Below are 14937 nucleotides of genomic sequence, written 5' to 3' on the forward strand. Positions count from 1 at the left end.
TGATTTTCAGGCGTTTTTGAAGCTGAAAATGAAGCTTATTTTCAGGCGTTTTTCATAGTGTTCAATGGAAAACCAGCTACAAAAAACACTCAAGAAGTGACATGCTACGGAGCCTCTTTTTACGCTCCATTTTTTTAAAAAAAAAACAGCGGCGTAAAAAGACACCCCGTATGAACTAAATGCTGTTTTTCCCATTGATTTCAATGGGCAGATGTTCGTAGGCGTTCAGCTACCGTTTTTCGGGGCGTAAACGCCCTGAAATACACCTGAAAACACTGCGTTTAAACATACACTTGAACTACAAATGATATTATAGAAGAGCAGAGAATTTTACACAGAGAATATTTTAAAAATGCTATCACCATTGATATATACTACTTTATATATTTTGGATCTCTGTTCTGTTATATCCAATAATTTTACACCCATTTAAAAAATCAAATAAAAAAATATAAAAAATAGCCAGCCTAGCGGAGTCAGTATATTTCAGATCAGGGACTAGGTCTCATCAATAATATTTTATTTTTTTCCTCCAGGTAAAAGAAAAAAAAAAAAAATTGTAAAAGTTTTGTGGTGTATATTATTTCGTTTGAGGCCTCTGAAAAAAAAAACAAAAAAAAAAACAAACAAAAGTCCATGATTTTCAGATAAAAAGCACAAGTCCTCCTCCCACTTGCTGTATACTGTACAGATTGTTTACATACAACATCTTTATATTGTATCATAGTCCTCATCATCTTCATGCTTCCGCTTTAGTGAGTTGGATTCATTCACTGTGTTCTGTGAGGACACCATGTTCGTGGTGATGAGAATGTTCTTGGATCCAATCAGTGAAGGATTGATCAGGACGTTTTGAACTGTGGGTGTTGTAGGAGTGACTGAAAAATATGGGGGGGGGGAAAAAAAAAAAAAAAACTTTGAGAAAAAAAAGCACAACAACTATATAGTATATAAACCTTGAATATGTAGCATCCCGGCAAATTAGCAGGATTTTAAGAACCATTGGATACTATAAAGGTCCAAAAGAAATGCTAGAAAATCTGAAATTTGAAGAGCTAAACATAAAAATACTCTCCGCATCATTCTGTAACGCGTGAGGAGAGGGAAGGGTCTGCTCCAAGCTTGAGCACAAGTCAGCATTAGTCTACAACTTGAATATTTGCTGGACTGCACTATACATCAGAAGGACTCAAATTTGAGCCTCAGAAAATGTATTTATGGGTAGGAATGTAGGAAAGTTGAATTGTCCTTTAACGACATGTCACGTACTGGTACGCGGCAGCCGTTAAGGGGAAGTATGGAGCGGGCTCACGGGCTGAGTTCGCTCCATACACAGCAGGTGACGGCTCTGTTACGCAGCCGACACCTCACTGCAACGGGCGGAATGAAAGATCACTTTGATTCCGGCCGTTTAACACCTTAAACGTTGCGGTCAATCGCGACCGCGGAATTTATATTGTTAGAATCAGCGGGGCGCGCGCCCCCCCCCCCCCCCCCCCACTGCACGATCGGCCGTTTACAGTGGTTATTATGGCAGCCTGGGGGCCTAATAAAGGGCTTCAAAGGAGACTGTCAGAATCACAATATACTGCAATACATTAATATTGCATGATACAAGCGATCTGACGATCGCTGCTTCAAGTCTCCTAGGGGGAATAATTAAAACAAACAGTTAACAAAAGACTTTTATAATGTTCCAAAAAAATAAAAGGATACATTAAAATTTAAAAAAAAAAAATATCTTTTTTCCCTAAAGCAATGTCAAAAAATAAAAGTTAACATAACTGGCATCTCTGCGTCCGTAAAAGTCAGAATTATCGCAATATAGCGTTATTTAACCCGTTCGGTGAACGACGTAAAAAAAAAAAAAATATATATATATATATATATATATATATATATATATATATATATATAAAACATGCAAATTGCTATTTTTTGGTCACCTTAGCTCTCCACAAAATGGAATAAGAAGTGATCAAAATGTACCCCAAAATGGTACCGATGAAAACTCGAGCTCGCCCCGCAAAATTTAAGCCCTCACATCTCTAAATTGATAGAAAATAAAGTTATGGCTCTTAAGTCGTATAACATGAAACAAAACATATAGATTTGGTTTCGCCATAATCGTATTAACCTGTAGAATAAGGTGAATGTGTCGTTTTTACCGCCCGATCGACGCCATACAAATAATTATATAAATCTGAATAACATTTACTAACCTGTTTTAACTGTTGTCTGTGTAGTTGGTATCTGAACTGTAAATCTTTGGCCAGCGAGAGCCACTTGAGTGCCGCCAACTTTGGAAACAGACACGGTCTGAGCTCCAGGAGTCCCTGGGGGTGAAAATAAATAAAATAGATAAGCAATAATATAAAGTTTAAATTAAATGAGATTTTAGAGTGTGTTATTGGGCAATGTCTGTATTATAGATAATAGTCAATAGTTTTCAAGGCTATGTAAACCTTTGAAAGGGTTTTGTTGTTTTTTTTTAACAAGTTCAATCAGTGTGATTGGTGCAACTTTATAAATGAGTTATTAAAAATTCTCTTTACTTTTTTTTAGATACAGCAACTCTGTATCCTGTTCCTGTCAGGTCCGCGGGACCGATGGGTTCAGTGAAAGCGGGTCCACGCAGGATCCACCACATCTAAGTTATGAACGAAGATTACAGGTAGATGAGCCGCTGACACTGAACCCATCAGGTCCGCGGGACTGACGGATTCAGTTACTAAGAGCAGCTGTATCGATCGCGAAGTAAACAACTTTTTTTTAATAAAAACTAAATCGTTTCGCCAAATACACAGATTGAAAGGGATATTTTTTTATTTTTATAAAAAGGTCAAAGGTATACCGAGCCTTTAACCACTTATGGTCCTGCCTATTTTGAGTCTTAGAGGCTCGGTCACCAGTTTAATACGTCTCGATCTGCTACCTAATCTAATAAACGCTTTGATGCTGATAACTATTTTTATTTTATTTTTTTTAAACGTTTATTATTGACGAAATTCTGATCATTTTTAGATTTATGCAAATTTTTTCTAAATGCCCAACTGGGCGTTTTTTTTTCTTGTTTAACCAAGTGGGCGTTGTAAAGAGGAGTTGATGACGCTGACCAATCAGCGTCATACAATTCTCTTCATTCATGCCCAGCTTTATTCACAGCACAGCGTGATTTCCTCCCGCAGGTCCTTCACTGGAGCGACGGGAGAATGACCAGACATCGCCTCCAGGCGTGCCAGGACGATTATCCTTCTCAGCAGCAGTCCTGGCACGGCTGGGGGCGATGTCTGATCATTCTACTAAAAACATACTGATCAATTATTAGGCTCTCTGTGAAATTTACCCTAGTGCGTGTGCGTCATTCTCTCATAACAACAACAGGATCTGACAAATTCTTAGAATAAAAAGAGGGAAATTGACTTAATGACAGCTCTTATACTTACCTAGTGTAGGTGTACTGGGTCTGCTTGAAATAGTCCCCACACTTAACCTTGGGACGGTTATTCTGCTTGCCGATGATGGAATCTGTTAGAGAGATAAGCCATATTAAGAAAATGCAGGAGACGAAACAATACACAAACTTGAGGTGATTGCATATTTATTGCTATAGGGCGAGGCATCTGAAAGACCTCCCAGGAAACAATGAATTCCACAAGTTAAAAATTCAGCACTCATTCCACGATTCCCCAGATACAGTCCGGCTGCCGCCATACACATAAAATGGTTAGCAAATCCCACTGAAATCAGCAAACACTAATGTGTTTAGCCAACATAAATAAGAACTTTCATGGCTATTACCGAATGATCTTTTTCTGACTGGTGGCTTAATTGCTTAAATTTTAATTTTATCCTTGATGTACAAAAAAAAAAAATTCTAAATCTCAACACGCTCAGACTTCCTGCTTGTGCCTATAGGCAGCAGCTAATCTGAGCAAAAACAGCTGCAGTGTAAAACATTAGGGATAGATAGAGCAGCAGCCCAAACCCATGTTGAAATAGCAATTGCTTCAGACCACCGTAGATTTTTAAAGGGCCATCCCAGTTTTTTGGTAATTTATAGAATAGGAAACCATATCATTTTCTAATAATCTGCTCATATATTTCCTATACAAGTGCAGTGACAGCTGTAACTCCTACTAACTACAGCATAGGATCAGTTGTGTTGAGCATATAGTATTATAGGAAACAGCATTTACAGCTTTCCTAGAAGTTAGGCCTCAAAACTCCGACCCCCACAGTTCTACTGAAACAGCTTAGATTACCAAGATCTTCAGTAGACCTGTGGGTAGGGAGGGGGTCTAGTCCTGCTTCCGGAATGCAGACCTTAAAATACAGCTGCATTACTGCCGTCTAAGGGTATGTTCACACACAGTGTTTTTTGAGGCGTATTTCGGGGCGTTTACAATCATCTGCCCATTTAAATCAATGGGAAAAACAGAATGTAGTTCATTTGGGGCGTCTTTTTACGCCGCTGTATTAAAAAACGGAAAAGTAGCATGTCACTTCTTGAGGCGTTTTTTGGAGCTGATCTTCCATTGAACACTATGAAAAACGCCTGAAAAGAAGCTCCAAATTAAAAGAAGCTTCATTTTCAGCTTCAAAAACGCCTGAAAATCAGAGGCCGTTTTCTCTGAAAACAGCTCCGTATTTTCAGACGTTTTTTTGTTAAGCGTGTGAACATACTCTATGTTCACACAGAGTTTTTTGACACTGAAACCGCGCCGCAAAACTCGTCAAAAGCAGCCCTAAAATGCCTCCCATTGATTTCAATGGGAGGCGGGGGCAGTTCTCCCACGAGCGGTAAAACCGCATCGCGGGAGAAAGAGACATGCCCGATCTTCAGGCGTTTACGCCTCTGACCTCTCATTGACTTCAATGGGAGGCAGAGAAAGCTTATTTCTCTGCATTTTATGCCCGTGGCACTCAATGGAGTCAAAGGTTTGATACTTAATATCCACCTACGATGCACTGCGGGTCTGTCAGCAGACTATAGGCCACCATTAACAGCCTGCATCCACATATAGCACAACAGACTGCTCTAAAATGACTTGTATCTGCATGGAAACTGAGGAATTGGCGTTTTCCACTGCTATCCGGGATCAGAAGACCTGCTTAGAATTACTGTACACGCAATACCCCATTATAAAAAGATCGGTTCATAAACCTTTTATGGTCAAAACCCAGCCGCTGAATATTCCAATGCACGTACCTTTTTCTGTATTGTTTTAAGTCTGTAGTTTGGCGCAGTCAGGCAGTATCTATCTGGTGGCAGCCTGGGCCCAGCATATGGTTTGATTAATGGTAGAGGTGTCTGGTTCTTTTGCCTTGAAATATCTAGTAAAAACTGAGAAAAAGACAAAAACTATGTAAAAATTGTACATTTTACTGTGAAAAAATGTCATATACATCTACATTAAAAAAAAATGCAGGAACTTTGCAAATACTGCTTTTGAGTCATATAAAGAGGACCCGTCACCTCTCCTGGCATTTGTTTTAGTAAATACTTATTCCCTATAAGGGTCAGTTCACACAGTTTTTTGGCGCTGATTTTGATGCGGAAACCATCAAAAACCGTCCGAAATCAAAAAAGCCTTTTTTTTTTTGCAAAGGGTCCTCAATGACCGCGGGCGAAAATCACCAGGGCAAAAAAGCGCAGGCAGTTCAAAATTGCCTAAAAATTCCTGAGGAAGTTTTGAGGCAGACTTTCTGCCTGCAAAATACTCAAGTGAATTAGGCCTAAAACAGCAGTTCCCGAGCATCGTTTCTAAAATCTCTGCATCGTGCCTTTTCCGTTATAATTGACAACTGGGTGTTGCCAGTTGGGGGGGTGTTGCTAAACAGTCTGACACTGTCAGACCGTAGGGACACGCCCCTTTAACAAGGGAATTGTAACACCCAGTTGTCAATTTATTTAAATTTTTCAGGAGGAATAACAGGAACGGCACAATGAAGAGTTCTAAGAAAATATGTTTCATCGTTGTTATTTCATGGGGAAAACGGGAAAAAAATTCCAACATTTTAAAACAATCTGCAGGGATCTCAACAGCTTGGATTCCGGGTTGATACTAGTTTACTCAGTTTTTACAAACATTGATTTGTAGCAAACTATCAGGGCAGAAGAGAGAAGAATTGTGCTGATGGCTCAGAGAAGATTACCTAGAATGAATAACATTTTAGATACGTGGTTCTATATGGGTTTTTAGCCTCTGGAAGTAAAATTGAATATTCACATTCACCGACAGCAAGCAGGACTCTTGAAAAGGTGAGGAAGTTAAACACAAAGTATATTAGAAATGTGCAGAACTTTTCACTATACAACAAGTTTTATTTACGCAGACCTAGAAAACTCATTTATCACCACATCACTGAGGTTCTTCAGCGTCTAGGTAGACAGCAGTTTATTCCCAGATACACATCCTGTCGTTTACCTACACAAGGACACAAAATCCATTACTCACATCTCTTGGAGGAGGAGATGTAAATGACTGGTCTGTTCTACACTGAATGGCCAGTCTGACATCATCCGCATCAATATTATTCTTCTTAGCGTGACTGGAATAAATCTTGGCATCTTCCAGAATGGTCGTCACATATCCTAAATAAAAACAATAAAGATTTTCTTAAAACAAGCCAAATAAAAATATCTGTATGCATAAAGCCATGTTCACACCTGCATTGGACGCTCTTTTCAGAGCCTTCATTGCATATTGCATCAGATTTGACGGGGGAAAATAGCGCTGCACGCTGTACTATTCTTCCAGTCAAAACGGCAGATCCTGATGGACCCAACTGAGATCTGTCGGGAGTCCGTGTTATCCATTGTATATTCGGTCCGGCAGAGCTTCAGAGTGTGAACATAGCCTAGGAATCGACTCAACGGAGTGCAGTGCTGTACAACAGAAAACGATCATTCCTTGCCCTGGTCCAGGCTGCCACGCTGCGCTCTACATTCTGGAGTGGCGTGCGTACATGAGCGAGACCCTCAGGCTGAACGCTTCAATTATTATATCTGAGGGCCGAAGGAGGAATCTGCTGTTCTGAAAATACTGTGCCTATTATATAAAGGGAAGTGGGAAACGGTCAGCACCACCATGCTACTAAGCCATCATGCAACCTCAATGTTTCTCTATGGAAATAAAAGTTGTAGGCAACAATCATAAAAACCATTACATCGGGTAGAACTCTATGCATTGGCTGAAAGGTCACCAGCAACTTTGTTTCCAACAGGTCATCTGGCCATTCACATGCAACTTGTAAAGCTCCTGTCTGAAGGTTTAAGTAGCTTCACTATTAGGCTGGGTTCACACGAGCATGTTCGGTCCGTAAAGGACGGAACGTATTTCGGCCACAAATCCCAGACCGAACACACTGCAGGGAGCCGGGCTCCTAGCATCATAGTTATGTATGACGCTAGGAGTCCCTGCCTCGCTGCGGGACAACTGTCCCGTACTGTAATCATGTTTTCAGTACGGGACAGTAGTTCCACGGAGAGGCAGGGACTCCTAGCGTCATACATAACTATGTTCAGTGTGTTCAGTCCGGGACTTGCGGCCGAAATACGTTCCATCCTTTACAGATCGAACATGCTCATGTGAATCCAGCCTAAAGCTCTGTTAAAGGGACCTGTCAGCAGTTTTGAGGCCACAAGTCTGCTGATGGGGTGATATGGGGAGGACATTTTAAACGTACCTTTTTTCTCATTCATGCAAGTTCTCCTGCACTGCACGCTGAAGGCTCCGCCCCTCTGCTCTAAGTGACGGCTCTAGTGGTCTCCTGATTGATCGCGAGAGCCGTCACTCAGAGCAAGAAGGGGTACTAGCAACTGCCGCACCTGGGATATCAAACATGGTGATACTTTATATACTACGTGTGTTGATGTATCACCATGCTTGAAAAGGGTCCCATAGTAGGGCGGAAACGTTGCAGCTTTGTGTTGACTGAATAAAACTACACCTTTTGGAGCGTTGTGGGATTTCTTCTATTTATACTCTAAAATCATCTGAAATCCCCGCTTGCACCCACTACCTTTTTGGATTTCGACGCGGAGTGCATGCGCGTGTATATATATAAAATTATTTTTTCCCCCAAAATCCCTTTGTATAAAAGGTGGAGTTTAAAACAAAAAAAGAAAACACCTCATTGATGCATACAGTCTAGACATATACAAGGAGGAGATTGTTTTGCCATAAGTCTATGGATAGGCTCAGTATATATGTTGAGAGCATTTTAGTATACGTGGCAGACTGTGGTGTTACGCGTGTCTGATACTTACTGTATGTAAATTCCAGCATCTGGTTAATAACTCGTGGTTCATACTCTGTAATCCCCATATCCTTCAGAATTTGAGCCATAACCTGCAAAGAGAAAATGGAGTAAATATTACATGTTATTAGATGAGCAAACAATAATATTATTCAGTAATTGTTCTCGGTCAGGTTCTCCCCAGCAGATCTATTCTATACCCCCGAGGATGATCAGTAATATCAGGGTACTGTGGGGAAATGGAAACCCCACTAAAAAACCTAGTCTGACACGCTCCTGGACTAGTCGCCCTTTTTTCCACCTACATCGTGCTGAAGAGAACAAGTGGCGTGCACATGGGTCTGCAATCTGTGGGCTGCCAGGACATGATGGGAGTTGTAGTTTCTAACACGGTGGAGAGTCACAGGTCGACCAGGGCATATTTTGCAGAGGTCAAATGAACCCTGAACCCCATTTGTTAAGACAGGAACTCTGAAGCCAATATTTGCCCCAATCCAGCGCGGTGTCATAGACCTCCATTTACAGAGACCTGCACTCATCACCTCTGACCTGTCTCAATAATATACAAGACGCTTTCTGGAAAGTGGAACATCCCTTTAAGCAGTGGCTTCTGGAAAGTAAGGAGTTAACTCCCCACGGTCCGCAGGATGTGTAACGTTTAGCGCTGCCGGGAAATGTGCAACTGTAAATTCCGGCATGCTGGGGTTTGCAGTCCCCCGAGCCGTTCGCAGAGCACTAACCGCCGTGTTATTTCCCAGCCCCAGTACCTGGGCATCCTTCGGCGCACTCTTGGGAGACGCCATCTTCGCCTGCTCCATAGCGTCTAACATTCCGGAACTAAAGATGAGGAAACACAACAGAGAGGGGGCAACTTCAGACATCCGGCGGGAGATGAGCGCCATCTTTGTAGAGGAAGGGCGGCATTTCCTGTGTGAAGCGCCACCTAGTGGTTGAAATGAGAACTATACGGTTTAATCAGAATTGGTGAAGAGGAACGGTGTACTGAAGCTGCTCCATGGCACGTCTAATGCAGCTGTGCAGTGGCGGCCTGTGACAGGATGTGTAGTAGTGCTTCTCAGTCATGGTTTTCACCTGTTATGTGTATGCTAAGGGCTAGTATAGCGTCTGGCTTGGGCTACAACCTGTGGCTCTCCAGTTTCAAAACTACAATTCCCGCCACGTCACGGTTCAGCTGCGCGTTTCTCCAGCAGTGGTCACTCTAGGGGGAATGTCATGGCGGCCGTTCATTTACCAACATTTGAAACATATTTCTAGGGACACTTCGGCTATGAATTGAGAAGTGGCTTTGCCATGGTGGTTTGTCAGGGGTGGCGTATGGACAGTATACAGGGAATATAGTATATACAGCGAAGCTAGCAAATAGTACGTTATATACAGTATTCTCCTGTATATACTGCACTCCCTGTCAGGGTTGCCAACCGTCCGTAAATTCCTAGACAGTCCCTAAAAATAAAGGACTCTTTTTTTTCAGTGTCCGTGTCCAAAACTTGATGCGTCCGTGATATTTTTGACGTGCTATTGGGATTGTTATCGTTTTAGAAATCACAGCACGTGCTCCGCTTGAAAATTAGGAAATGATAAAATGCAAGAGGCGCTCCATAGTTTAATACAACCCCAATACATATAAATGAAAGGTGATCAATCTGTTCACTAGATGGAGTTGTGCAATCAGATACAATTATACGAGCGTGTTCAGTCCATGATATAAGGTCCGTATGTCGGCCGCATTTCCCGGACCGAACACACTGCAGGGAGCCGGGCTCCTAGCATCATAGCTATGTACGAACTACTGTCCCGTACTGAAAACATGATCACAGTATGGAACAGTTTTCCCGCAGCGAGGCAGGGACTCCTAGCGTCATAGAAATAGTGCCGTTTTTCCACAGCGGAATTTCTGCTCGTTTCTGTGGAATTATTGCAGAAATTTTCTGCAACAATTCCATTACGTGTGGACAAGCCCTGAGGCATAATGCACATGACCGTGGTTTTTTGTCTGTGTGCTATCCACGGTTTTGCAGCCAGCACACAGACTCATTCACTTATATGGCCCCATGAACCTGACCGTGTTGTGGGGACTGCGAGTCCAGGCCGCAAAAACTCAGGACATGTCTCGTGTCTGTATTTGCGGCACAGACCCGCCCATCGTGCATGACCCTTCCTTCATTGATTGCTATTTCCTGTCGTCACATATATATATATATTAGATGTCTTGCTGTTACCATATGTTTAAGGCCTGATGAAGATGCATTTCCTGCGTCAAAACGCGTAGCCCTCAATTAATCCTGTTATTAAGCAGCAGCGCCTAGTATATTTGGTCCATTTTTTTCTTTTTTAATACTAATTTATGCTGCGGAATTGATGCTCTTTTGTTACAGGTCTTCATTATTGAATTCAATGGGTAGGTAATAACGGCAACAAATAGCATATGTTTTGGTTTTTGTGTCAGAAAATCACTGATTCAGTAGGACGGATTCCGCCAGAAAATCTGCACCAAAATTTGGTGCGGTTTCCCAGGCCGGAATTCCCTGCGGGTTCCAGGATGGATATGCTGTGTATTTTTACGCAGCGTATTCGCCCTGTGTGAGCCCAGGCTAAGAGGGCTAAATAAAGAAAGGATAAATCCCGCAAAACGCCTTTAACTCTTTATCTACGCAGGAAATTGGAGCTCTGTATCACAAAAGCATTGCACCGACCATTATAACGATATATTAAGAAATTGATCAGCACAGAATGTTGGACCTAAACACAACATAATATTAAAAGGTGGAAATTCACGTAAACTTCACTTTTTTCTTTGGTTGAGATAATAAAATAATCCCATTTTTATTATAATATATCGAAAAAAGGACTAAAGTGTCACCGACTATTATTATTACTATGACCTGATATTCTTATTCTAGGCTGGAGGTATCATTAACCCCTTCCCGACATTTGCCGTACATGTACGTCATGGAAAGTACTGACTTCCCGCATCTTGCCGTACATGTACGCCAAATGTTTGGGACCGGCTCAGAAGCTGAGCCGGTCCCATCATCACCGGATCTCAGCTGTATCTTACAGCTGACATCCGGCTGTAACGGCGGGGACCGAAATTAGCTTCGATCCCCGCCATTAACCCCTTAAGTGCAGCGCTCAAACGCGATCGCTGCACTTAAGGTGTTTGCAGCTCATCGGAGCCCCAGTAATGAAATTGCCGGGGTTCCGGTGGCTGCAATGGCAACCGGAGGCCTAATACTGGCCTCCCGGTCTGCCTAGCACCGAAGCCGGTCAAGATCCGCCCGGCGGCGGAGCCTGATCGGCTTCCGTAGCTGCCGGCAAGATGGCGCCGGGTCAGGAGCTGATCCGGCGTCATCAGCGGTGGAAGTCAGCTGTACTGTACAGCTGACATCCACCTGTAACGGCAGGAACCGGAGCTAGCTCCGATCCCTGCCATTAACCCCTTCGATGCAGCAATCAAAAGCGATTGCTGCATCGTAGCGGTTACTAGCAGATCGCCAGCCCTGACAGGCAATCGGGACTGGCGACTGCTGTTATGGCAACAGGAGACACAATGGTCTCCTGCTCTGCCATTACGGAAGCCGATTTAGGCCCCGCCGGGAGGCGAAGCCTAATCGGCTTGCTGTCAGTGAATGACTGACAGATCTAATACATTGCACTACATAGGTAGTGCAATGTATTAGAAAAAAAAAAATCTGACCGTTGGACCTTCAAGTCCCCTAGTGAGACTTGAGAAAAAGTGTAAAAAAAGTATAAAAAAGTGTAAAAAAAAGTGCACAAAATAAAAGTTTGAAAACAGTAAAAGTTTCAAGTAATCAAATAAAACACAATCCCCCTTTTACTCTTATCAAGTCCTTTATTATTGAAAAATAATAATAAACCATATGTATTTGGTATCGCCACGACCGTAACGACCGGAGGTATCAAAATATTATATTATTTATTGCACGCGGTGAACAGCGTAAAAAAAACCCGTAAAAAACGTTACCAGAGTTTCTGTTTTTTGGTCACTTTGCCCTACAAATATTAGAATAAAAAGTGATCAAAAAGGCGCACATATCCAAAAATGGTACCTATAAAAACTATAGCTCGTCCCGCAAAAAACAAGCCCTCATACAGCTCCGTCGACAAAAAAATGAAAAAGTTATGGTTCTCACAACTTGGCGACAGAAAAAATACATTCTTTTTACAAAAGTAATTTTATTGTGCAAAAAGTTGTAAAACATGAAAAAGTTCTATAAATTAGGTATCGCCGGAATCGTACGGACCTGCAGAATAAAGTTAACATGTAGTTTATAACGCATGGTGAACTCTGTATAAAAAAAAAAACGAAAAAAGCTGTGCCAGAATTGCGTTTTTTTGTTTACCTGGCATCCCAAAAAATAGGATAAAAGGTGATCAAAAAGTCGCATGTACCCCAAAATGGTACCAATAATAACTACAGCTCGTCCCGCAACAAACCAGCCCTCATACCGCTACGTCTATGAAAAATAAAATTAGTTATGGCTCCAATAAGTCAGGAAATAAAAAAATATGCAGTTGTGCCCGAGGGGAACATTTCTTCTGTTTGAAGAGGCGATTTATCAAGGACCTAAAATTAGGGAACCAGGAAAGGGAGGGCCCAAACATGTCCGCTGGAAGCGACGGTGCCCGTATTACACCAGGACAACACTTTCCTAGCAAAATTCCCCAAACTACAAAGGCGCGGAGTGTGGACCAAAGGGGGATAATAAAGGACGCCATTTATCAGTGCGACACCGGCCTGTGCGGAAAGGATCGATCACAGCGTAACACACATCTATGGATTATTTTATTGTTTTTTTTTACCCCATTATACCACCTGACTATGCCCCTGATATACTCCGCCCGGCTTACATATGCCCTACATTATAAACGGAAACACCAGTAAGACTCCAAACAAAACTACAACCAAGCAAAATCCACGCTCCAAAAGCCAAATGGCGTTTCCTCCCATCTGAACCCTACAGCGTGCCCAAACAGCAGTTTCCTTCCACATATATGGCACCGTCATACCCGGGAGAACCCTTTTAGCAATTTTTGGGGTGTGTGTCTCCAGTGGCATAAGCTGGGCACGACATATTTGCCACTGAATGGCATATCTAGGGAAAAATATAAATTTTTAATTTGCACCATCCACAGCGCATTCATTTATGGAAAAGATCTGTGGGGTGAAAATGCTCACTACACCCCTTAATAAATGCCTTGAGGGGTGCAGTTTCCATAATGGGGTCACTTCCCAGGGGTTTATTTTTATTATTTCACATCTGAGCCTCTGCAGTTGTGAACCAATACTTTGTAAATCGCCAAATTAGGCCTCAATTTTACATGGTACCCTTTCACTCCTGAGCCTGGTCGACTGTCCAGGCAAGAGATTAGGGCCACATGTAGGGTGTTTCTAAAACCAGGAAACCCAGCATAATAATTAGAGAGCTGTCTTGTTATGGTGGCACAAGCCGGGCACCACATATTGTCCACATATCTGTGGAAAAAATCCCATTTTCACTCTGCAACATCGAGTTCACACTAATTTCTACAAAACACCTGCAGGGTTAACATGCTCACTACACCCGTAGGTAAAAGCATTGAGGGGTGTAGTTTCCAAAATGGGGTCACTTCTGGGGGGTTTCCACTGTTTTGGGCCCACAGGCGCCCAGAAACCAATCCAGAAACATCTGCACTCCAAATGGCGGTCCTTCCCTTCTGAGCCCTGCCGTGTGCCCAAACAGCAGTTTATGACCACATATGGGGTATTGCCGTACTCGGTAGAAATTGCTTTACAAATGTTGGGTTCTTTTTTTCCTTTATTTGTTGCGAAAATGAAAAAATTTGCGCTAAAGCTACGTCTTATTGAAGAAAAAGGATTGTTTTTATTTTCACTGCCCAATTCTAATAAATTCTATGAAACATCTGTGGGGTCAAAATGCTCACTACGCCCCTAGATGAATTCCTCAAGAGGTGTAGTTTCCTAAATGGTGTCACTTTTTGGGCGTTTTCATTGTTTTTTCCCCTCAGGGGCTTTGCAAATGTGACATGGCCGCCGCAAACCATTCCTGCTCAATGTGATCTCCAAAAGCCAAATAGCGCTCTTTCCCTTCTAAGCCAAGCCGTGTCTCCAAACAGCCGTTTATTACCACATGTGGGGCATTGTTTTACTCGGGAGAAATTGCTTTACAAATTTTGTGGTGCTTTTTCTCCTTCAGTCCTTGTGGAAATGAGTAAAAATAAGCTAAACCTACATTTTCTTTGAAAAAATGTTGATTTTTATTTTCAGGGCCTACTTCCAATAATTTCTGCAAAAAACCTGTGGGGTCAAAGAGCTCACTATACCCCTAAATAATTTCCTCAATGGGTGTAGTCTCCAAAATGGGGTCACTTGTGGGGGGTTTCCACTGTTTTGTCTCCTCAGGGACTTCGTAAATGTGACCTGGCCTCCGCAAACCATTCCTGCTAAACTTGAGCTCCAAAAGCCAAATAGCGCTCTTTCCCTTCTCAGCCCTGCCGTGTCTCCAAACAACCGTTTATTACCACATATGGGGCATTGTTTTACTCGGGAGAGATTGGTTTACAAATTTTACGGTGCTTTTTCTCCTTCAGTCCTTGTGGAAATGAGAAAAAATTAGCTAAACCTACATT

At 42.2% G+C, this 14937-nt stretch overlaps 1 protein-coding gene across 1 annotated transcript; it reads right to left on the reverse strand.

The window, feature by feature from the left end:
- Window positions 1-503: 503 nt before the first annotated feature.
- LOC142658787 (transcription initiation factor TFIID subunit 9-like) lies at window positions 504-9195 on the reverse strand. Its single transcript, XM_075834404.1, has 7 exons — window positions 9033-9195; window positions 8276-8357; window positions 6462-6598; window positions 5213-5347; window positions 3447-3528; window positions 2223-2336; window positions 504-878 (listed from the first exon to the last, which is right to left on the reverse strand). The coding sequence occupies exons 1-7, from the start codon at window positions 9165-9167 to the stop codon at window positions 712-714; spliced, it is 852 nt and encodes a 283-aa protein (XP_075690519.1). The 5' UTR covers window positions 9168-9195; the 3' UTR covers window positions 504-711.
- Window positions 9196-14937: the final 5742 nt, after the last annotated feature.

This window comes from Rhinoderma darwinii, chromosome 8 (genome assembly GCF_050947455.1).
Source record: "Rhinoderma darwinii isolate aRhiDar2 chromosome 8, aRhiDar2.hap1, whole genome shotgun sequence".
NCBI lineage: Eukaryota > Metazoa > Chordata > Amphibia > Anura > Rhinodermatidae > Rhinoderma > Rhinoderma darwinii.

Coding starts and splice junctions, on each gene's coding strand:
- LOC142658787 (XM_075834404.1), bottom strand. CDS start 9,167: ATGGCGCTCATCTCCCGCCGGATGTCTGAAGTTGCCCCCTCTCTGTTG. Junction 3,529..5,212: donor TTAAAACAATACAGAAAAAG/GTACGTGCATTG, acceptor TCTCTCTAACAG/ATTCCATCATCGGCAAGCAG. Junction 879..2,222: donor ACAGACAACAGTTAAAACAG/GTTAGTAAATGT, acceptor CATATTTTTCAG/TCACTCCTACAACACCCACA.